This window comes from Etheostoma cragini, chromosome 15 (genome assembly GCF_013103735.1).
Source record: "Etheostoma cragini isolate CJK2018 chromosome 15, CSU_Ecrag_1.0, whole genome shotgun sequence".
NCBI classification, from domain to species: Eukaryota; Metazoa; Chordata; class Actinopteri; order Perciformes; family Percidae; genus Etheostoma; species Etheostoma cragini.
The window spans coordinates 15,539,242-15,564,078 of record NC_048421.1 but is presented as its reverse complement, the minus strand read 5'-3'; the positions used below and the strand labels follow the sequence as shown (position 1 = coordinate 15,564,078).

The 24,837-nt window shown below is 39.2% G+C and overlaps 1 protein-coding gene across 3 annotated transcripts; it reads right to left on the bottom strand.

Annotated features, from left to right (window-relative positions):
- Positions 1-1,273: 1,273 nt before the first annotated feature.
- On the bottom strand, positions 1,274-19,865 carry si:ch211-198m17.1 (uncharacterized protein PB18E9.04c). Of its 3 annotated transcripts, none has more exons than XR_004659747.1 (13): positions 19,646-19,865; positions 6,470-7,300; positions 5,896-6,096; positions 4,971-5,069; positions 4,743-4,852; positions 4,593-4,651; positions 4,361-4,497; positions 4,097-4,234; positions 3,310-3,352; positions 3,148-3,185; positions 2,940-3,027; positions 1,765-2,607; positions 1,274-1,434 (listed from the first exon to the last, which is right to left on the bottom strand). XR_004659747.1 is itself a non-coding variant. In XM_034894979.1 (13 exons), the coding sequence occupies exons 1-13, from the start codon at positions 19,695-19,697 to the stop codon at positions 1,306-1,308; spliced, it is 2,118 nt and encodes a 705-aa protein (XP_034750870.1). In that variant the 5' UTR covers positions 19,698-19,865; the 3' UTR covers positions 1,274-1,305. The 3 variants fall into 3 exon arrangements, 2 of the variants coding, with proteins under 2 accessions (XP_034750870.1, XP_034750871.1); XM_034894979.1 differs by having other exon boundaries at positions 2,415-2,607; XM_034894980.1 differs by having other exon boundaries at positions 2,415-2,607; positions 7,091-7,300.
- Positions 19,866-24,837: the final 4,972 nt, after the last annotated feature.

Here is a 24,837-nt window from a genome sequence, read left to right as displayed (position 1 = left end):
ACCTTAAAATATACATTTTTTATATTAAATAAATATGAAATTTAAATATTTTTATTTTCTTCTGACTTCATTAAAACCCACTATATCAGAATGATTGAGGCAGCGGTAGACCAGCAATTCTTGTGGTTTGAGAAGTAAAATGATTGTTTTTGTCGATGGAGTCTGGTGGCTTTCAAGACAGTGATATAATGGCTTCAGTTTCCTGTTGTAAAGGGCTGTCTGATGAAAAGGTAAAGGGGAGAACATATTTTATAGCACATACTTAAACTGATACAGATTTTTTTTCTTTTTAGGGAGCTAAAATAAGTTTAGCTGCTGGCCCGTCCACAGCAGTATACTGTTCAGCTTTGGTCAGTACTAAGAAAGAAATTTAGAAGTATCCACCATTAATAAGAAACAAGACTGTTTCTTATTAATTCTGTTTTTAAATTTCTTTATTTCCATTGCAGACACACACACACAAACACACACACTGGCACATATTCTGTGCCCAAAAATCTTTATTTACAAAACCTTTTCCCACTTGAAAAATAGTGCACTATCTCAGACACACAATGATAAATATACATATGAGTTATCAAAAGAAATGTATTCAACTGATAATTGGCACATCCCGGAGATAGGTATTAACATCAGCTTTGTATGTTTCCTGTTTGTCAAACGATTAAAAACAGGCACATTTTGCAAGTGCAGCTTTAACAAATACAGAGTACTCAGATTTAGAAAGCTACAATATGAATCCATTTTTTAAAAATTACCCCCAACTAGGGATCCAGCCCCTTTCAGTTGTACGATATTAGTTATTCTAAAAAATACTCATAAGAAAAAAATCTAGTAGCCCCTGAAAGCCCACATTCAATTTACCTTTAATTTCAGAGGAAAACTGGTGGTAAACATAAAAAAAACACTTTAGTGCAATTAGCAATATAAGAAGCTTAATTTAAAAATACGAAAGGATGATTTCTTAAAAGCATAAAAAAGTCAAATGTACCTTATGGAACTGCAGGAGAATCATACTGAGCAACAGCAACATCTACTGGTTATGATCTTCAGCATTTAGCTCTTTTCAAAGAACAGACATAATGCACTCTCTTAAAAACGGTTTTTAAATGGTCTTGCTGGTTTGAATAAATCTCTTTGGTGGCCATTTCCCAGTTAAGAAAGGTCTTTTATGATTTATCATTAATACAAGCAAGTTCAACAATGAATAAATAACCTGATCCTGCTCAGGAAAACCTGTAGACAGAGTTTTAAATCAGTGGTTTCTTTTTTGATCCCATGTTCCTCATTTCTACCTGGACTTCATCAGTTCCTCTTGTCCTCTCCTTGTAAGAAGTAGGGGTTCTCGTGGCCTTGGACCAGATAGGAGTACCGGGACGGATTTTTACCTTTGAAGGTGTGCATTGTATCTGGGTTGAGATCGTATGATCCAGACTAAAATGTCAGTAGAAACAATAGTGTATTAGTGTCTTTCACATGTAGAGACTTAAACATTCTCACACAAAAGCCAAGCAGACATACATAAGAAACCCTCTGTCACCAATGTGCGGTGAAAGTGATTATTCCCAAACTATCATCAGCTGAGCTTCTTTGAACCGGCACTCACTACATTCACATGTAGATGAAAGCACACAGCGTTCCCCAACTATCAGAGATGTTTCATGAAGCTCCCCATCACCCGAAAATCCTGACACCTTATTTATTACTGACCCGTCTAAATCAGCAGGGGGCAAATCAGAAACTTAACACAATGCCATGCCTTACCTTTTTCCATCCTTTGAGCTTCTTCTTAAACCCCTAAAGCAACACACTGGGAGTCAGGCAAAGCAGGGTGCTTGGGATGGACGTATGCTAGCACTAAATATACATTCTGGTTGATTGGGATAAACATACTGGTGTGTGCAGGATTGAAAACACATCATCAAATCATCTAATCTGTCTCTGAATCAATACAAGACCTGTGCCCAGTGAGCATGGATTTGTTGACTTGCAGGTCAAATCACATCAAGGTGGCTATGGTTAAAAACTAAGCTAACTTTCAAATTTAGGAACTTTAAAAGACATGTAAAAGACTGTGTTTTAATGTATGGCAGGTCCCAAACACACATTGAAATGTAGTCATTAAAATGATTTTGAAACAACAGTTTCAGTTTTCAACCTAATTTAACACAGCCAGAACACTAGAGCCAGATTTATCCTAGACCTAGATGTGTTTTTCAACTGTAAACAATCAAATCCATGTCCACTGGCTGGATTTCAAGTTAATAAGCAGATGCAATCTAGATGCAAGATGGTGGGGCAACATTGCACAAACTAAAGGCGGAGTTGGTGGATGATCAACACTATGCAAGACGGTGAGTCTGAGGATTAGTGGTAGGTAATTCAGACGACAGAGACAATGTGGGATAACTCACCAATCCGTTGGTTTGATATTTGTCCACCGGGACGCGATTGTTGCCCCCTTCTGCCATTTCTATGGGAGGAGCTTCATAACTGTTAGAGGTGGCACGGGGGATAGGGGTGATGCCAGTGGGCCAGGGCTGGTTTATGTCACCTGATGAGTATGGACTGCTGTTGTAGTCCTCCTTGCTCTTTGAACATCTCCGCCTGATGTAAAGACAAGAAGAATGTAAAATGTGCATGCATATTTCTTTCTTTAACAAATCCAACAATGAATGAAAGGTGAGCTTTTTAGACATCTAGTTAGTTGCATATAACTGCTTTGATAGCATTAAAGTGATTATATTTCAATGCAAAAGAGATCTGAACTACACATATATATATACTACCCATATATAATATAGGCAAAAATCAGATGCTGAAACAACACTTTCTTCAAAAATCCACTTTTACGAATAACCAAAGCCATGTATTTGCTAAACATTTACAGGCTAGTGTGGGCCAAAGTGTTAGCATAGGAGTTTTTTTAATATGCTCACCAGCAAAAAAATATGAGCAAAGCCAGGACAATGATGAGAAGAACTCCTCCCAGTACACAGGAGATGACCACCACTGCCAGCAGAGCGGCTTTAAACACACACATGAACACAAATTTAGATTTCTATGGGTCATCAGCGCAAAATTGTAACTACTGCTGCTGCTGCTGCATCATACATGTGCATCATACATGTGCATGTGTTTACTCACAATCATTGCAGTTGAAACCAGCGTATCCGAATGCACATCTGAAAGACAAAACAGAGCATTTAAACACAATGACATTTGTATTTAAGAGCCGACATGCGTGTTAATGGAGTTACTGGAGACAGAAATACACAGACACCAGCCCAAAAAAGTTTGTGTACTCACGGTTGACACGTGTTTCCCACTGCCCTCCACCCACTTTCACACGCTACAAAGAAAAACACAATAATTCAAGTACACAATGTTTTGCAATAAGAGATTGAAATAAGAACATATAATAAGCTACAGTTTCAGACTCAGTCACGTTTGAGGGAGGAGTACAGTACGCCTGGTTGCACACGCAATGAAATCATGAGCACAATATGAGCCTCTTTATATGTAGGCTGCATTATGACCATTACTAACAAGTATATAATGGTGCATTATGTATTTCCTGGGAAAGGAACTGTCTTCCAAGAGAAAGAGAGAGAGAGAGAGAGAGAGAGAGAGAGAGAGAGAGCGAGAGAGAGTTGTGATTCTTCCACCTGTTTCCAGGGAAACAACCCCCCTTTAAAAAGAAATAAATTAGAGAGATAAATGTAATAAGAGTCAAGGGTCGGCACAGAGAAAAGGCTACAGCTCTTGACCTTGTCTCTGAGTCGCGCTCCCTGTTGTTTCTCCCCCTCATTCTCACAAACAAGTTTTTCACTGAGGATAAGAAGGTTCTGTTACAGTTTTCTTTAACTTTAGATCAGCTGGGAAAACTTTACTTGAGCTTGTCTCAGACGCTGTTGGTCATCAGTTCTATACATAATGCTTTTAAAAAATCTATAGTGCCAGGCCAGCAGAACATTGTAGAGATTACACATTTTTTCACATTAACGACACAACATAAGTACCACAGCAACATGTTCTAGTTTGCTAATTTAAACTACTACTACTACTCTAAAGAATATGAAATAGTCACTTTTACCTGTGCAGATTTTGTGGGTGTAATCATTGGAGATGTAGCCTTTTTTACAGGAACAATCAGCCCGGCCATTTGTATTTGTGCATGTTGTAGTGGAGATATCACAGGGTGATAATTGTTTCTGCTCACAGAGGTTTGTAGCTAAGACAGAGAATAAGTAAAACAGGTGTATGAGATGAAAAAAACACCTTCTTGAAATGAGATGCCTGTTGCTCATACCTTCTCAGGCTCTCAACCAAAATCAATCAGTGTATTAGCAGTGATCACCTGTAAATGTAGCATTAGTCAAGAATCCACCTGCTGGTGCGGCTGCTATAGCTTGCTTAATGGCCTGATCAACAGAATCTTGAGTGGCATTGGTCTTTTCAAATATGTTATTTACGGTTGCTTGCACACTCCCAGGTCTAGAGAATTAAAGAAAAGCACCAAAGAAGGTTTAAAAAACATTGGAACATATTACATATTATCTTTCTGCAGAAGCAAAAGAAAAACTACTCACTCAAGTTGCACAACATCAGATTGTTGATATCCCATATGATTTTTGAGGGCATCTTTGAGCTGTGAACCAGAATAAGCATGTGGTTTAATGACTGAGAGAGAGGTGTATTCTTTATAGAAATTCAAAATGCATCCTGAGCTCACTACCTACCGCTGCTGAGATCTCAGCTGCAGTCCGTTGGAATATTGCTGAGGACCTGTTGCTCATTTCATTATCAAATGTCAGGGAAGTGATATGAAGCTGGCCTGGGAACACTTGAGCTGAATAAAGAGGTGGAGAGAAAAGAAAAAGACAAAGTTTTACTTTTTACCGCCACCACCCCATTTTGTTATAGTCATTCCTCATCTGACCAAACATGCAGTGTTGTTATATTCTTACCAGGTACACAGTTGCCTTTTACCAGGAAGCTACCAGACAGACACTGGCAAGTACCATTAAGACATATGCTTTCAAGTGGGCATGAGGCGGCAGGGCACACTGATGGGAGATGGAAGAAAAATCATGTGTTAAACAACTGGCCATCTAATTTTCTTTTCTCATGTGAACTCAATTTGTTAAATTTGCAATTACTGTTTGTTTGGCCACTTGTGGGCAGCAGTAAGGTTGTGTAAACAACCATTACCTTTTAAGCTGATATGACAATTGTATTGAAATATCTGATAATTGAAATATCTAGCTATTTAGCTCCACTTAGTTCACCAGCTAGTTGCCAACTGTGGCAGTCTGCCGTTTGGAGCTGAGCATATAGTGTACAGCAGGAGTGTCATAGCTTTTTTTGCTGAAAACAGCTACCTACTGTGGCCTAGACAACGCAATGACAGCGGAATGAGGGAACCAGTAAAGATAAAGGCTGGACATTTTAACAATATGATATAAGATACGATACAACTTTGTTGTCAGCCAGGGCTGGGTAGCTTGTTTGAAAAAGGACATAACCATACATACATGTGAGGGGTCATTTAAAATATTCCTGGCCAGACTGAGCTTGCTATTGTTGTGAGCTTCCTGAAATGAGTGTCACATTGTTGCATTGTTTACATTGTGGTTTGATTTTGTTATTTTTAAAATATCTATTGAACTATATTAGATTGAATATTGATTTAATCAAATATGTTTCATTTTTTCCGGATTGTTAACCATTTTAACAAAAAAAACATGTAAGTAATTATCTTTTGCAATGTGGCTCCTTGTGTATGCAGGATTTAATTCCAACCAAGAAATATGTTACTTTTATTATTTTTCTGATTAAGTTGATTGAGTTGAATTCATGCACCTGGACAATGAACTTGAGAAAAGTACGCACCTATGAATGGAGGGAGGGTTGGGGCAGCTGTAGTGGAGTTGTTGGTGGTCATGTCTGTTGGTCGTCGGGTGGTGCCAGTGATGTTGGTACCAGTACTTATGGTGGGAGTGGGGGTGGTGGAGACTGGAGTGGTGGTGGTTGACGCTGTTGTATTGCCACTAGTTGGTTCAGGTGATTGAGTCAAAGTGGTGTGACGGGTCACTTTAACATAAAAAGAGTAAAAAGTCAATCCAAGGACATTTATACAGAGTACTTCTTATAGAGCTATTTAACAAATGTAAACACGCTATACTAATATTTTAAACCTGGTAAACATAAATACCTTCTTAGCATCATGTTAACATGCTGATGTTAGCATTGAGTACAAAGCACTTCTTCTAAGTACTGCCTTTCAGTGCATGACATCTTAGACATCTTATTAAGAACAAAGCTGTTATTCAAAAATCTGCATTTGGAGACCTGAAAATTGCCTAACCCTAACCTTAACTCATGGTCTCATGCGGAATTCCTACTCACCTGCATGTTAAAGTATATTATTCTGTATGAACACACATCCTCATGCTGTTAGTCCTACCTCCTGTGGTTGTTGTTGAGGGACTAAGGGTGGTGTTATTTCCACTGGGGGGTGCGGTGCTACTTCCTGAGGAGGTGTTTGCGGGAAGAGTGCTGGAGGTAGAGATGGAGGTAGGTGAAGAGGGTGGGTGTCCAGGGGAGGTGAGTGTTGCATTTGTGGTGATAGTTGAGGATGAGGGTGTGGTGGTGGATTTGGGATTCTCAGTAGAGGTGTTAGTAGAGTTTGTTAGTGTAGTTGAAGTTAGTACAGCTGTAGAGATTCCTGGAGTTACTGTACTTGTACTTGCTGTGCCGTTGCTGGTTTGTGTGGTAGCGGCAGTTGTTGTGATGTTACTTGACTGTGTCGTGGCTATAATGGAGGATGTCGGTGTAATAGTAGTTGTGTCGTTGCTGGTGTGTGGGGTCGGTGTAATAGTAGTTGTGTCGTTGCTGGTGTGTGGGGTCGGTGTAATAGTAGTTGTGTCGTTGCTGGTGTGTGGGGTCGGTGTAATAGTAGTTGTGTTGTTGCTGGTGTGTGGGGTCGGTGTAATAGTAGTTGTGTCGTTGCTGGTGTGTGGGGTCGGTGTACTTGTAGTCAGTGTGCGATCTGGAGCAGGTGTAATGGTTGTATTTGTAGTCTCACTGGTGTTGGTGGGATGAGTTGTCTCTGCGCTTGCGGTGGACATTTTTGTACCGCTGGTTGGACCTGATGGAGAGTCAGTTGGGTGGGTAAAGTTACTGTTCCCAATAACTGCTGCTCTGGTGGTCCTGGACTCGGTGCTAATCTGGGAGGTTGTCTCATTGGTACTGATGATTGAAGATGAATTTAGTGTGAAGGGATCTGTTGTCAGTCCTACAGTCAAAACAAAAGCAGAAAAAACTATTAATTAATGTGCTGTATAGCAACATTAGAATTCATTTGATGTTGTGTTTGTGTCCAACAGATGAATGCAAGTCAAATATTTCCTCGGGCAGGTAATGGACAGGTGGTTTAGCACCAATTTTTCACTGCCTGCCGCTGTTAGAAACGCTGATAAGAGGGGTGAGAGTGAACCAAAAATATACAGCTGAGGACCATATAGCCAAAACAACTAGCTAAAAGATACTAAAATACCCCAAAGAGCTGAGGAAATCTGCAGAATGATAAATCTCTGTGGGTTCATCAGTACAATCAACACCTTTCATAAACAAGTAATCATTTGATCCATTGTTATTGAGCAGCTTTAAGCTGTGTAATCAGCTACATGCTAATTACTGAGGTAAAATATCGCATTCATTAGCGAACATTTCCATGTCTATGTACTTGTATCCACATGTTCACATTCACAGCAAATGGGAGCGCTGAATATTAACTCAGTGTTCAAAATTTAACTAGATCATCTACTTTCTACAGGAAGCTCTTGACCTGCACAATGTCCACCACAATGACAGGGGTTTAAGCTGTAGTCAGAGGTTTTGTTTTACGTAAATAAACATTCAACATTGACTGCGTAAAAAGTTGACAAAAACTGTGACTCAACACCGCAAGTGTTTACAACACAGAGTGCTGCCAACTTCATGTGACCACCTCAAAGGAACTAGTTGCCTCCTATTTGTTTAGTGTGCTGTCATGACTCCTGTTCCCATTTAGCCTGCCCCCACTCTATGCTTTCTGTTTATGGGGAAACGGAGGAAGCTAGAGGACAGATAGAGGAGCGTTACAAATAGTAGGATTCGATTTGATAATAGCTTAGCCTGTATATTGAATGTTTACATCCAATGCCCGTTTCATTGACGCCTTGTACAAACAGTAAGTCAGTTAATCATCTTTAAACGGAAAATGTTGAGAAAATCAAGAATAATTTCAGATCCTGGGTGTGATTCAATTATGTTCTGTGTACAAGGCCCTGTGTTACCTAATGTCTTTATTGCTTGGTAACCAAGACTCATTTAGAGATGAAAAACCACAGGCTCCACACACCCTGTAATGGTAAACTTTGGTGGATAAGATTAGGTTAAAGAACACACGCACATGCCCAAACCCACCTTCAAAAAGTATGTATTTGGGGAGTGTAGTATAAAGTGTATAATAGTGTATAATAAAAGAAAATGTTGAAAAACCCTCATGTATCAATTTGTGACTAGCTCTTCTAGATTAAGACTTAAAGGGCAATGGACTAATCTTACTGGAGGACCAGATATCAAGATTAATGGAAAAACCTCTTAAATCAGATGTAGTCGACCCTGTCTTGATTAGCCCTGTGTTACATTTTCAGTAGATTATCAATTGCAAGGACTTGTGTGTTTCCATAAACGACTGAGTTGAAGGGCAAGCATTTTACCACATTCCTGCATACTTTACATTCTGGTAAATCTCAAAGGTTGTATCTGCTTTTATCCCCAAAAGGTTTTCAGATTCCTATTGCTTCATAGAAACTGGGCAGAAAGTTTCAGTTAACACTCCATCCTATATTATTCAGGTGTGCGTGACATTGCAGTACAGCGCCCGTGTCAGAGTAAACAGGTAGATTTGCAAGCGGAGGGAAAGGCAGTTGACCTCCTTAACATTTTAGAAATCCGGTTTTTAATACACACTATCAAACACCAAACAATCCACCCTGGGGGAGGTGTTAAGAAGTTAAAAAGTAACCTACCATTAACTCTGATGCTGTGGACTAATAAACATTGAGTGCCCTATTTCAACGATCTAAGCACTTGGCGTGAAGCGCGTGGTGCAGGTGTGTTTAGGGCATGTCCAAATCTACTTTTGCTAATTGATTGGCAAAGAAAGGGTCTGTGCACCAGGCACATGCTTCAAAAGGGTCAAACTTAGTGTCTTCATTAATTCATAGGTGTGTTTTAGGCGTAATATGCAATAAACCAATCAGTCTTATCTCCCATTCCCTTTAAAAGCCAGTAGCATTTGAACCTTGGCGCATTGCTATTATGATGGCGTATATGCAGCATAATATTTTTAATTAATGTAATCTTTTGCATGATTGTGTGCTGCTTCGCTTCCTTGTGTGTGTAACAAGCATTGTGTGCAAGCGCTGAGCAACGGCCTAGGCGCATTTTACTAATGCCCTGTAAAAATAACAATGAAATCCTGCGCTATTGACTATAGACCAGGTCATTTCCCGCTGCCTCAAGATAGCAATACGCCAATAATTTACCTGAACACAACTCCCTGTAATACCAGCACGCCCATGGGTGCAAAGATGGGCGCAGGTGCATTTGCTATTTAAACAACGTGGGCGCTGAACGGGAAATTGACCACTGCATTGGTCTTAAACTAGCAAAGACACTTGCGTCCGGCTTTGCGCTGCAAGATAGGGCCCTGAGTCTTATCAGCTGTGTGTGTGTGTGTGTGTGTGTATGTGTGTGTGTGTGTGTGTGTGTGTGTGTGTTTGTGTGTGTGTGTGAAACAATAAAAAACATAATGGGAGGTTGCATTGAGTTTATTCAGTTTTTAACCTAAGGTCTATTGTCAGGCTGGTGTGTACCGCTTTGTACTCCTTCTGCTTCTGTTCCATGTAAGATCATCCTGTGCCCTACTTGTTCCTCTTTTTCACCATAACCTTATTACAGTGTAGAGTTCTCGACAGTAATTGAGTGCTGTTGAAAAAGTCTGCATCCATCAAAAAGAAAAGATTGAGGTAGGAGGAGGGGAGGTGGGGAGGTGGGGAGGTATAGAGGAATAAAGGAGGAGGTAGGACCAGTTTCCCTCAAAGCAGGCTGTGAATACCATCATGTATAACACGGGCATGTCTATTAGTACCAGATGCATGACCAGATGGTGTGTTTGCATATAATATTTACAATGTAAAATTACTGCAGAGATAGTTTTGTTTTTTGTTTCGCATAAACTACCAATATGAAAGGTAATGTTTGTAGCCTGTTGTAACAAGGCAAGCTGTGTCAGGCTTTGCGCTGCACTGCGCCAGGTGCAAGATAGGGCCCTGAGTCTTATCAGCTGTGTGTGTGTGTGTGTGTGTGTGTGTGGAGAAACCACTTTCACCACAATATTGTCAAAATAGAAAGCTTACAGATTTCCAGTGTCTCTCTTTGTCTTGACAATGGATACACTAAAAATAATCATAATGGACGCATTCTTAAACCAAAGACTTAAAGCTTCAGTAGGTAACTTTTGTAAAAATGTATTTTTTACACATTTGTTAAAACTGTCACTATCTCCTGACAGTAGAATATGAGACAGATAATCTGTAAAAAAAAAAACAAGCTCCTGTGGCTCCTGTCTGTGCTTCTACTGACACTTGCAGAAATACACCGCTCCCGGTCAGAAACAGCCAATCAGAGCCAGGAGGACTGTCTTAGCACTGTCAATTACTCTCGTGTACGCGCTGCTCATACCCCTCCCCCGCACAGCGCGTACCGTGTTCAAGCTCAAGATTGTCGGTGTGCTGCAGTGGTGCTGATCGCGGAGAAACAACTTTTCTGGAAAACTGCCAATTTCTCGAGTGACACCTGCTCAGAAAACAAAGACGGGCAAACAGAAGAAGACGAAAAGCAAACAGAATTCGACAAAAAGCCAGCTAAAAAGAAAGAATTAAACCGAGCCCAAAATTAAACGAGGGTCAACATCAGAGCTTAGTCTTTTCAGAGGTGGAGGGAGCTACGCCTCCTGAAAGGATTCAACACGGATTCAGAGCTAGCCACATTTCTGCTTGACATGTAAGTATCTCTGCTTGATTTGTTTCATTTTTCAAGAACTACACAACTAAGATAGCGATGGTCACGGTATCACTGGTGATCGCGCAAATCTCATTTGACTCTGTAGCTTGTTGCTAAATCTAACAGTTAGCTTGTTAGCTTGTAGAACGGCAGGAATGTTGTAGCTAGCAGGTGAAGTTTAACTTTACCTGCTAACTCCTTCACCCTCAGTATAAGCAATATTGTTTCGATACCTACATTTAGTAAGCCAAAATGCTTTTTGTCGATCACAATTAAATGTAGCTTAGCTATGGTGAAACACGTTTAATTGTGCGCTGTCACCGTCAACGTTTGGCAAGGCAGAATTTTATTTTTGATAATTTTTAAACATACACGTTTTGTTCCCCCTCAGGATGTAATTTGTACATCAAATTTCTGACGGGAGTACTTTGCAAAAAAAGCTGATTTATTTTACCCATATGCAAAATAAAACCCAAGAGATATTTCTAAGATGTTGTTATTCCTTGCTTAGTGAGCTTCCTCAATGATTCATCATTCCTACTGAAAGTTTAGTGTTTTTAATTGATCCAAAAGGTAATTCAGTAATGTACTGTGTAAAGCATTTACATATCTTTTAATAGAAATATTTTAAATAAGCAATATTTTTACATTAAGTATTCAAAGTTTTAAAAGCACAGCACACAACAGCTATACGCCCCTCAGAATAAATCCCCTGTATTGTTCATGAGGATGTGGAAAGCATCGGTGGCCCTGCTTACTAGCGTGCGCGTGCCGTTCACGGCATGCACCGCTGTTGGGGAGGAGCTGTGGAGGGGGGGCTGTAGCGCAGCAGAGAGCAAGGGGGAGGGACCTGTTAGGTTTGCTTGTTCAAATTTTTAGGCTAAGTCCACGTTTTCTCAGAACTCCCTACTGCAGCTTTAAGACATCATAATGATTAAATAAGGTTAGAGTTTAAATGAAGGCATCGGAGAGAAAACTGTACAAGCTTAGCTGTACTTTGTGTTTAGTGCTAATAAGAAAATGTTAGCATGCTAACACGATACTATATACTATGATGTTTGAATAGATTGCCATGTCATTTGGTACAGATATTTATAGTATGCTTAGGATGAATTGTTTCACTTTAAATTAGATCACCTTTGTAATCCACCAACCACCATGGTGTCCACATTTTAATGTGTCAAATACTTTGGTTTATGACTACCTGGAATACTGTTGTTCCATCATCCTCAGCTGCATTGTGTTTAGTGATAATTAGCTAACGTTAAAATGCTAACACACTGTGATGATAATAATACCTGCTAAAAAACAACATGTTAGCCTTGTCAATTGTTGCAAGCTGATGTAAGGCTCCACTGTGCAGGAGTACAGCCTCACACAGTAGCTCAGGGTTAGGACTGACGCCAGTCCTGTGTACTGGGGAGTGGTCCTGGTCCAGCAGGGCCTTTCTGTGTGGAGTTTACAAGACTCCCCGTGTAGCAGTGTGGGTTATGTTAGTACCCGGCCATAAAGGCAGCCATTAAATGCAAATTTCACTGACCACAATGCAAATTTTGTTTCTCTGTGTATGCTTAGAAATGACAATAAAAGTACCTTTAACTTAACAAAGCTGCTAGCATGACTTTAGCTTCTTGGTCTAGTTGTAGCTTGCTAGCAAGCTATTCTCATATAATAAATACAAGTATCTGAAACAAAGCTCTTCATTCTATTTTCATTGTATTAAATTTCTGCTTATTTAATGTGAATGAAAATAATCTGAAAATTTAAATTAGCAAAAGGGTTTAACCCAAATTAAAATTTTCTCAAAAAGAGCAAAACAGAATCCCCAGAACCCCAACAGACTGTCAAAGGTTGGCTGATTTAGTAACCTAAGGTTGTTACATCGGTCCTTCATGTTTAAGCATTAAATTAATGCCATATTTGATACCCATGACATCAAAGCATTATCTTAGATTTGACATTAGAAAAATTCAGAGATAACTAATATCTTGGCAGCAGTGATGAGTCATGAAATCCAATAGTGTAAATAATCTACTACTTGAAAAGTCACAATCAGTAAGCTACTGTTCTTATCAACTTCTACTTCTACAGCTCAGATGATTATAAGTAGAAAGGAAAACGTAGAGAGGAAGAAAGGCTTTTGTGTGGAGTCTCAGTTGTCAGTGGATTGTTGTACTGCATCCAGTAAAATGTTGTGTGAGATTAGCATTACAGTGTCATTTCTAATGTGTTGTAAAGGCTCAGATTTTTCATTTAGCCTTCATTTGCAATGATTTTGGTCTGTTTATGATTTGATGTTGCTAATGGAAGAAGACAGAAGATAAGACTTCATTGAATATGATATTGAATATGCTGAGGTAGTTCTTCTACCTTCAAGTTAGAAATAAAATATATGTTGACGATACAAAGAAAATCTTATGGTTTTTTATAAAAACACTGTCATGGACACAGGGAAGTGATGGACAAAAGAGAAACTGTCACAAACAATGACTCACAAAGAATATGAGGGCATGGCTTAATACATACAAACACAGAAGTTCTTCTTCCACTGTCATTTTCATAATGATACTAGCTTCCGCCTTCAAAGTTTAGTGCTGCTTCTCTATTTACATTTACATGGAAATTACAGCCATAAATGAAGTACATAGAAACAAGCGTGACCAAGCCAACTACTGAGAACAATGGTTGCAACAATGTATGTTTAAACCTCCCACTTAACCACAGAATTTCTTAAACTTTTTTTCTTTAACCTTTATTTATTCAGGGAAGGTTCACTGAGAGGCAATCTCTTTTTCAAGAACGCCCTGATCACATTCACACCTGGAAGCTGCCCGGTTCCACAGTAGGAGAATGTTTTAAGGTTTAAGGGCCTTGCTCAAGGGCACCTCAGTGGTGGTAATGAGTGAAGTGCTGCTCTTTCACATTTCCCCACCCAGATTATAATCCTGTTGGTCTGGGGATTGAACCAACAACCTCACAGTCACAAGCTCTCTTCTCTAACCTTTAGGCCACCACTACCCTAACTAAATGTTAGAAGCCCAACACCTCAGTTTGTTTTTTACTTTGACAGGTCCACTCGTCACTCTTCCACGCCTCCAGCGATGTTAAAGTTACCCATACTGGAAATGAGATCATGTAAACAGAAGGTTAGTGTTACAGACTTGAAACAGTGGAGCAATTAAGAGCACACTCTGTGTTGCCTGTCTACCAGAAAGCCTTGTCTCTAGGGATTTAACCTATAGCCGGATAATCCCCTGCAGACACAAAAGGGATGACTGGGTCACGCAGGGTTACAAGTGGGTCTAATGTTGGCCTGCGAGCACATATTCAGCAGGATGTGGATAAGAAAGTCCGGCTCCCCCCACTGAGTACTTTGGTCCAACCTGCTACTTGGTTTAACAAACTATAATTGTACTAAAGCCTCCTAAAAGCCGGCACACCTCTCCACCTCAATCTTTCTCGACATTGGAATCAAACAAGTGCAGTGTGGGAGTGTATCTGTTGCCAAGGAGATGTCTGCTTTCAGCTGTCAACGCTTTGCCTCACTTCAAATCACTAACAGTAACAGAAGCAGAGAGTGACAGACGTTAGTGTTTCAGCGCAGCGCTGCACTTCAGGGGATTTCTATTCATGCAAGACAATAGCACTCCTGTGAAGTACCTGCTTACAAACTGACTGTCAGATCCAGTTCCCTCAGCGCACGTCCTCAACTTCCTGTCCACATTGCCACTCCTCGAGAATAAATCTGTATGAATTACACACCAGGAGGATTCCTGAACAGACCAACATTCTCCTGGTTTCTCAATATTGCCATGAGATTTTTACAGTTTAATGTTGGGATAGTGGAAAATGTGTTTCTGAAAGAGTTCTTCATCACATCCAGCAGCACTGTAAGGATGGTCCTGACTAAAGAATGCACACAGAGCAGGAGATGAACTGAAAGGTTGTGATCCGGCCAGAAGGAGCCTGAAGCCAAAAGGCACCATGTGGAAAGCTGACATATAGTGTGTGTGTGTGTGTGTGTGTGTGTGTGTGTGTGTGTGTGTGTGTGTGTGTGTGTGTGTGTGTGTGTGTGTGTGTGTGTGTGTGTGTGTGTATGTTTCAGAAATAATGCAGTATGACATCTGACACAAGCTGAGACAAAAATGCTGGAGGCATACTGGACTACAGCTCACAGCTAATTACTGGTCACACTTTGGGTCCCTTCGCCAGCTAATGAGAGTCAATATTTCTTACATACGGCTTTATGGCCTCCTGGTATTTAAAGGTGCCCATCCCTGCATTACAATTACCTCATGGTACACCAACAGATACACAGAGGCAAGTTTGAGGGGAAAATCAGGCCTAAGGGCTGCCACATCAAAGCAACACAGCCGGGTCACCAGACTCAAACTGAGAGGGAGCTTTTATTTTCTCCAACCAACAGTTTCTCATCCTGCTGGCTGACCCATGCCAACAATTCTGATTAGGGGATACATTGCCTTATCAGGTCGAGATAAAGGGCTGGGCAATTAAATAAAAATATATTTCTTTCAATACGGTTGGTTGTATAAACTCAGTTAGCGTTGATAATCGATTAATAGCTTAATTTTTCAAGCAAAACTAGTTCTGGCCTCTACATCGGTAGGAGAAGTTGCTACTCTTTGTTCTCTTACTCTTATTGTTTTATAGTTGGCCTGACAACATAAGACATGATCAATGATGACATATTGGTCTAACGAATATGGTGATGCCATTTATACACTATTTTCTGACATTTTAGGTACCATATGTGAAATTGTAATCTGCAAAGCATTAATAGACGTTTAAAGTAGCGGTTACTTGAATACTCAAGTACCGACGGGCAAAAGCTGAAAAGAAAAGAAAAATAAGGCGGGGTATTATCAACCAATAATCAAAACCAAATGTTGAGTTTCTCAAGATTTATTTTCTTTGTGAATTTAATGATTTCCATAGAATTCTCTGACAATATTTTAAAATAATTATAATAATAACTAATACATTTTTTACAATTTATAGAGATAAAAGATATTTCAGTTATTTTTGTTAGTGTTTACAGTAGTTAGATGTGTTGATGTGTTGTTGAGCAACTTTACAAATGAACTTTCCAGAAAGATTTGTTCCTAACCCAAGTAAATATTTATTCATTATTCATTTAGTATTGGAAACTATATTTTTCATATCTGTTAATTTGCTTGTCTGTAGAAAAATGTCAAATTAGCTGACCTGCTGTGTTTCTTTGGCCTATAATTAGTAAGTGGCCATTTCTGGGGAACGTTATAAAATAAATGTTTTGTGTACAATTAAGTGTTTCTCCTTTATTAGATCGTCACATATCGGAGTTTCCCATCAGCCAAATGTATGTAAGATTATCTGATCTATTATTAGAGGGACAATGGTGTAATGTACATATAATTAACAGATGAGTAATAGAGGTGACAGAGCACAATAGAGCTACATACTGTTTGTCCTGCTAAGACTTTGCTCTCTCTTCCATCTGGATAAACTTCATCTTGGCTGGGACTGTCAGCTCTTCCTGCTGCAGCTGATGAGTTGCCTAATGCCTGACACACACATCTGCAGCCCAACAACAAAAATCTTAGCTTCTGGAAGAAAGCCATGGTTGTTTCCCAATGGCTACTGCACACTAAGTAGCTCATACTGTGACAATAGGTCCTTTTCATCAAAAGGGCTCCAGTTTAAGCAGTCATCAATGGGTCAAGGCAGACAAAAAGGAACTCTCTTTATCTTAGCAAGCGTAGCTCTAACTCTGAGGTAACAGATGGCTCCTGGAGCAGGGCGCACTCGCAGGGCCTCTGCACATATCATATCCAATTAAAGCTTCGCTAGCACATGCTTTCCAATTACAGAGTGAGATTTACAGCCTCAGAGCAGGTCTAATCCAACAGGATGCAGAAGGAGCACAGCAACGGAGGAAGAAAATACAGGGGAAGAAACAGTAACAAGTATGCACGAGAAGTGGATGTAAAAGCAATGTGTTTTAGCAGGGGACAAATGAAGAAGATGAGATCAGTTGTCAATATTAAACAGAAACAAGGAAAGGAGGAACTCAAAAAGTGTGGACTCAAGGAGTGTCACAAAAACAACACAGTTTCACTGAAACTTATAACGTAAAATAAATGCTAAAAAGTAAGGGATGGTAATGTGTGTGAGCTGCAACAATTACTCAACTAGTAGTTAAGTTAATTAGTTATCTTTAAACCAATCACAAGGACGCTAATATATGACGGTGTCACTGCAAAATAGCCTCGGGAAGGAACTTTTGCATGTTCAAGAGTTGTTTAAGTCGTGCAATAGAAAACTCAGATTGGACAGTGTAGCTAGCCTTCTGGATTTACCCCGCAGAGATCTGAGGAGCAGTTAACCATAGTCCTCATAAAAAAGAAAGTGGAAGGTGACGGACATCTGGCTGGAAATGGGGACACTCAGGGGAATTTCCGGCAGCAAATTAACAATCCCGGAAGTGAAACGCCGTCGGTATAGATTAGTCAATTAGTGAATTGACAGAAAGTTTAGGGGCAACTGTTTTGATAATTGATCAATTGTTTCAGTATATTGTTTAAAGGAAAACATACCAAATATTCTTCTGGTTCCAGCTTCTCAAGTGTGACGATTTACAGTTTTTACACTTAATCAGACAAAACAACCTAACAGAAGTCCTGACCATGGGCTCTTGTTATAGACTAAGCGATTAATCTAGAAAATAAAGCTCAGATTAATCAATAGTAAAAATAATCAATATTTCCTGTTCAGCCTGTTAGCTCTTGAGAAGACCTTGCATGCTCTAATAATGACCTAACAATGTCTAACCAGTAACACATGACAGGTGATAAGTAGCATTTTGTCCAAGAGAGGCAACTTTAGGAGGAAGAAAATATTGAGGAGAGGAAAGTATTTCAAATGCTCTTCTACTCTCTCTGGAAGATGTCTTACAGCGAGCACAAGAACATGTGGCGCCAGACTCAGAGGAAGAGGATGCCGACCCACAGGAGGTCTTTTCATCCGGATCACTTTACTACTGCTACTTCAGACGCGCTCTGTCAAACTGCCCCAAACTGGAGCCTCCATCATCTCCCTCCAGTCTCACTCAGACTCTATGTTCCTACATAAGAAGACACAGAACAGGAAGGGAACAACACAAACTGCCTGCAGGCTTGCAGCGAGGCTCGGGCACATGACACTGACTGAATCTCAGTTTTCATAGATTGAACCTTGAAACAAAGAGATGCACTTCAGAACGGGCCAAAATGATAATAAAAGGGTGACCAATGAATTTAACTGCAACTAAGCCTAGGGAGCCTGTTCAGTGAAATGCTCATCAAAATTCCTCAGGGCAGCTTCACCACGCTGTCAAGGGGGTCCGCATGTGCACACACAGAGAAAACTTTGTGTGAGGAGTGTGCTGCGCTTCAGGGAGCCGGCTGCTGTGTGACTGATGCCTCCTCACTGGCATCTGTACTCCACCAGAGAGCTTTGAGTCATACCGAGGGACCAGTGAGTCAGAGTTTAAGCCTATTTGGGGGGAAACTCCATGAATGTGTAGAAAACAAGAAGAAAAAAAATGATGTTTTTTTTTTAATCCTCCAGCATTTAAACCAAAGGCTGAACAACAACTGCTAGATAATATTCCCTAACCAAATGTGAATATTCTAGCGTGTTTTTATGAGTTACTTGATAATTCATTAATATTTGCATTTTGAATGTGACACAGCCCTGTCCTGTTCAATTTTCTAGGTCATTACTTTTTATATTGTCTCATTTATGTTAATGCAAGACTTGTTTGTCTTAATAAAGGTTGGTTGATTCTGTAAGCAGAATGGGGCACAGACATCCACATCCACATATCACATATGTCAGAAGGAGAATTTTGCCACTACAGAAAGTTCTAGTAAAATATGTTATCATATTCAGCCTACCATATTACTTAAAAAAGGGTGTAGAAAAAAGCGAAAAATGTATTCTAGAGATGGGAAATGCCATTTTAAGTGCCAAGTTTTACATACAATACATATTATGAGCTCTTAAAATAAGATGGATTGTTACAAATTCAAATACTAGCCTATTATGGTAGTTACAATTAGCTCCACATCGACCACCTACAACAGAAATGCTACCTACACATCATTTATCTGTAATATTCCGTTAATACTTACAGAGGAAATGTTTCTGCATACGCCTAAATACTAACAGATTTACTTTAGATACTTTAGTAAATGTCCTAATAATATCCTAGTATTACTAGCCTACTATTTACTTCAGTTACATTCTGACTTCAGAACTTTTACAGTAATGGAGTACTTTAACGGCATTGGAAAGGACCCTCGCCACTGTCTATTAAATCTGCGCTGACTACAGTTAGTAAGTTGAGTAAAAAAATAACATGGCAATGTATTTCAAGACTTTCACTCATACTACAAATCAAATGTGTGGTCTGTTCATATTACTATACTATATATGTAACAAACTCTTTTCTAGTGTATATAGTGTGAAAATAAACTTCAGTCACCTTTAACGACAGCGCCCAGGAGACACACGACATGCAGATAACTGAAAAACATCTTTCAAGCCTTCGGTTGTAAAACGGCTCGACCGAGGAGAACCGGACGGTTCTGAGGTCCCGTGTCCAGAAGTCTAGCCGGTGTAACGGTGAGTATAACGGTGCTGATAGAGACGCTGTACCCTTCGTGGTACACTCGCTGCCTGCTACAGGTGGCTCCCAGACTGAAAGCTGCAGCTTCTGACAGCATTAAAAGCTTTAGTCCCGCCTCTGATTGGCCGGCTCTCCTGTCACTCATCATTACTGTATTGGAGCTGTACAGCTCTGCTGCCTCCACCCTTTATACCCAGTGCTTGAACTTGTTATTACAGAAGAAAACTAGGCTACTGCTGGTAGGCCTAGCTTAAAAGTATTTTATGTTTTTAGCTAATTATTTACACACAAAGTTAAAAAACGCCAAGTGCTCATGGGCAAGGCTAGCAACAAACACACTCATAAGGGTAGGCCTACCACAGCAACAAAGCCCTTAATTCTTGAAAAGACAAATATGTAATCTTATTATGTAATTCACTGTGAGAGTTACAGCTATGCTTACGTTTGGCTTGTGGCTCTGCGGAGCTGTTACTAGCCTACTTTGGCATTGACAAAGTAGGCTAAGCTAAATTCTAAGGTCAGTGTGCTAACATGTTCAATGACATGGAGCCAAACATGCTGTCAACATGCTAACATTTGCTCGTTAGCATTAAACACAAAGTGTTGCTCGAGGCAAAAGAGAAAATACAGTAACAGTATAGCTTAAAAGGATTGTAGAATTCTTCCCTGAACTAATTTAACATTTGTAAACTCAGATTAGTTGTAATATTATTTTCCTCGCAGTGAATGAGCAGAACTTCAATATTTAGAACAGAGATCTTTAACAGGGGGTTTGCGACCCCTAAGGGGTCCTCAGACTTCCTGCAAGATTAGTCTACTGTTTGGGAAATATTTGTTTTGTTTTTTGTTTTTTGTTTCAAAAAGTTAAATATATCTGCTATGCATTAACATGAATCCCACAGATTATAATTAAAGTTGTTTAGTTAAAAAGAACATTTCATTTACACAATATCAATAAAAGGCTTACTATAGTAAAATACACTAAACGTGATGCTTAAATATTATGTGATTATGAATTGTCATCTATCTGGCCCAGTTTAATATGCAATAAAATGTTAAATCTCTCTTTTAGCTAAGGGGTTCTTGGCCTAAAAACTTTGAATCATAATAATAATATACACGTAATCAGAACTGCATTGTTACAACTTTGAGGATCCCTTAATTTCTCGTAAATATGAAAAGTTAAGGGATCCTCAAAGTTATTACAATGCAGTTCTGAGGGAGGGCATGAAAGTATGAACCACAATTCATTGCAAACACAGACGCTTCCTCATTTAAAACCACAAATGTCAACTTGGTGTGGCCGTGGTGGTTGAGTGGGTAGAGCAGGCGCACGTATACGTTGAGAGTAATTCCTCGACGCAGAGATCCCGGGTTCAAGTCTGACCTGTAATGATTTCCTGCAGGTCTTCCCCCTCTCTCACCTAGCTGTCCTGTCCATTAAAGATGGAAAAGCTCCCCCCCCCAAAAAAAAGTCAACTTGGTGATGCTTAAAAAAGATAGGGGATCACTGTTCACCAACACCATGGGAGCTTCATCTTCTGGGAACCATTAATGTCTAAACTAAAAACATCTTTGGTGATCGATTCAATAGTTTTTGAGATATTTCAGTCTAGACCAAAGTATGACATTACATTAACCATTAAGAATGAGGCCACGATGAAATTATTGATATTATTGAATACTAATATACTAATGTCAATATTTATATTCTATGCACACAAAAGAATTACACTTATGTTTGACAGATCTTACCATATTTACTGTTAAATAAAAGTTTTGACAATGTATTTTACACAATGATCTACTGTGGCAAGATGATGAATAAAGCCTATCAAGAGTACTGCTTTTAAAACCCACTTTTAGCTCACAATGCATTTTATGTGAACGATCTAAATTTGACCCTAAAGGCGCAGAATGTTACAATACAATTACTGTAAAGTTGTTTTAGTTGTGCAACAGAAAACTTGGACAGATAGTGTAGCTAGCTGTCTGGATTTACCCTGCAGAGATCTGAGGAGCAGTTAACCATAGTCCTCATGAATCGACCAGAGTTTAATATTCCAACACAAAGAAGTCGGGAGGTAACGGACATCTAGCCAAAAAGAATTTTCCGGCAGCAATGGAACCAACCCGGAAGTGGAACGTCGTGGATATAGACTACCAAGCAATAAACGATGACCAGGTCACATTGATTTTAAATGTGTTAACGTAAGTGCTGTGGAACAAATGCTCACCATTATATAATGTATAATGTGTAGCAGTGAGAGGCAGTGGTGTATTTGGTTTATTGAAAACGGTTTGAAGATACACAGGTGCATGGTGATCTTATTTTAAACCTTTTTTTTTTAAGTATGCAATGATTATACAGTATCTTGTTAGTTTTTTTTTTTCTGATGAATTCTTATTGTCCAAAAAATGAGAACACAAGATAACGAACTCATTGAAAACATGATAAACCCTCCACACTGCCATCCCTTTCCTTCATGTTGTTATCGAGGACTTCTAAATGGGCTCGGCCATTTCAGGCTAAATAGGCTTTGTTAGGAAATTCAAGGACAGCTCCTTAAAAAGCATTCTGTTATATTTTTAAGTGGTTATGTAACCTTTCAGACAATGTTATGAAGAAGACATGCAATTGCTGACAGACCCTTGTTATTTGTTCCACTTAAGTTGGTTGCTTAAAAGTTCAGTTTATCCAAACCACAAACTTTTGTTTTTCCTACTTAACCTCAGTGGCATCTAGTCATCGAGATAAGGTAGTATCTCTTTTTTTTTGCTGAGGTTTGGAGACCTCCACTGCTGACACGGTTTTTACTGAAAGTATATGAAATGATATTTGGAAAACTCAAACTCAGTGAGATCTAACATTATGAAGGTCTACAGTTGTAACATAGTAATAAGTAAAGTGAGCCCAAAGGACTAGAATGGCATTTAGAGAACACAGGCCTCCAGCAAGGTCAGTGGTGCATGAACATGCTACTCATATGGGTCCATTTCCTGAATTTAAACTTCAGTGTGTTCATTCAAAAATTGTATGTGTTTTTTGTTGTATGTGATTTTAAATGAATTATTTTTTCTAGAATCAATATTTTTTATTTATTTAATTTTACTAATGATTCACCTTAATATTTTCTGTGTATAGGGTACTGCTGAGAACCACTACATCATATCAGTTTTCAGCAAAACAGAACAAAAGCAGAAAATGCGGAAAATCCATGTTATGTACAGTACTTCTTCACAAATTAAATAAATGTCAGATTGATTGACTCACACGTGATGTGCATTCTTCTTAAACAGTTTGTTGTTAGAAATGTCTCATTTTATATTGTCTCTAGGAGTGTTTTATTCAACTTGTTTTTGTAAAAGAAGGAAGACAAAATCGTAATATTCAAATTGTCAAATCGCAATACTTCTGGAATTGCACAAAATGAAAATCTCAATACAAATCGAATCAGCACCCATGCATTGTGAAAGAATCGACTTGTGACAAAAACATATCGCCCCAGCCCAAATGGACACTACAAATAAGATGTGTTGTATTTTATTGATCAGAGCTTTTAAACAACACGTTGATAGCTGTTTCCAGTATTTGCGTGAAAAACAAAGAGCAAAGGAAACAAAAAAGGCGAGCCATGAAATATGATCACAAACACATTTATTGATTATTCTGACACCACGCGAATGTAACACAAATGCCCCATGTCACAATGTAAACAAAAGTGAAAAATATCTGTGTATTAACCCCATGTTTCAGAGTTCTTTTTTGGCCCATGCTACACCCTTCCACCTGGAGTCATGAAAACTGGCCCTGTAGTTTCTCCATAATCCTGCTGACTGACAAACAAACATACAAGCAAACAAACTCAGTAAAAAACATTACCTCCTTGATGGAGGTAATAATAAAACCCCAAAAATATAGTTATAAAAATATAGTTTTATTTTTGAAAATTTTAGAGACTTGTTAGACTTCATAAGATTCCTGTTCACTTTGCTAACTTGTCCCGTTTAGCTTTCTAACAACCATTTTCCAATGGTCACAGGAGATATAGCAAAGGCACTTTATTTAATACACACTGATCTATTGACGAACTATGTTTTGATTCAGATGCAATGTGAAAAAGAAGGAGAAAAACGCCTATGTATGAAAAAAGCCTATGTCAATTAGGCCATGGTACAGCATCAGTGATAACTGTTCATTTGCTTTGAGGCTGATATCAGCAGCGGCTAGACTCTAAAGCCTGTACTTGTAAGGTAAGAAGAAAAATCACTGGATTTGTTTCTAATAAAACTTCTACTTGCCTCCCGAAGTAGCCTGTACTGGCAGCCTTCACAGAGAGTTCAAAACAATTAGAGGCAAAGAAAAAGTTGGAAAAAATATAAAGTTAATCAGTAGATATCATTACGTCACCTCTGTCACAAGCACTCCAAACCCGTGTTAGCATTTAATGTTTAAACAAAGGCTTGCATGATAACATATCTGAGTTAATATCTGTCACACAATCTTCATAGGAGCAACTGTTCCCTGTCTCAGGATTAACCTATAACTATTGAGAAGGTTATAATACACATCACAGTTCATTTATGATCTTTCTTGGCAACTTTGCTTTTTATAATTTACTGTTCGCCACTCCTTGTATACAAATAAACTACATCATTTACACTGTCAACCACTGGCTACTTTTCAAGGAAGTATCTCATGAATGCGTGAGGGATTGTCACAGTGTTGTTACACAACTGTGCTTACATTTGCTTACTTGTGGATAACACATCAGGGGGGTTGTACATGTTAATTGTCCCATGGCATGAAAACTTCACTTTATGAGGTTTATTAACATTAATATGAGTTCCCCCAGCCTGCCCATTGTCCCCCAGTGGCTAGAAATGGTGATAGGTGTAAAGTGAGCCCTGGGTATCTAGCGCTGAAAATTAAAGCTCAGATGGGCTGATCTGGAATCTGATTGGATTTCATATCGGCTACCTCCCCTTGAGAGAGAGACATCATGGCTTTCAAACGAGCCAAGTGGCAGTTGGTCAAGGCCACACCC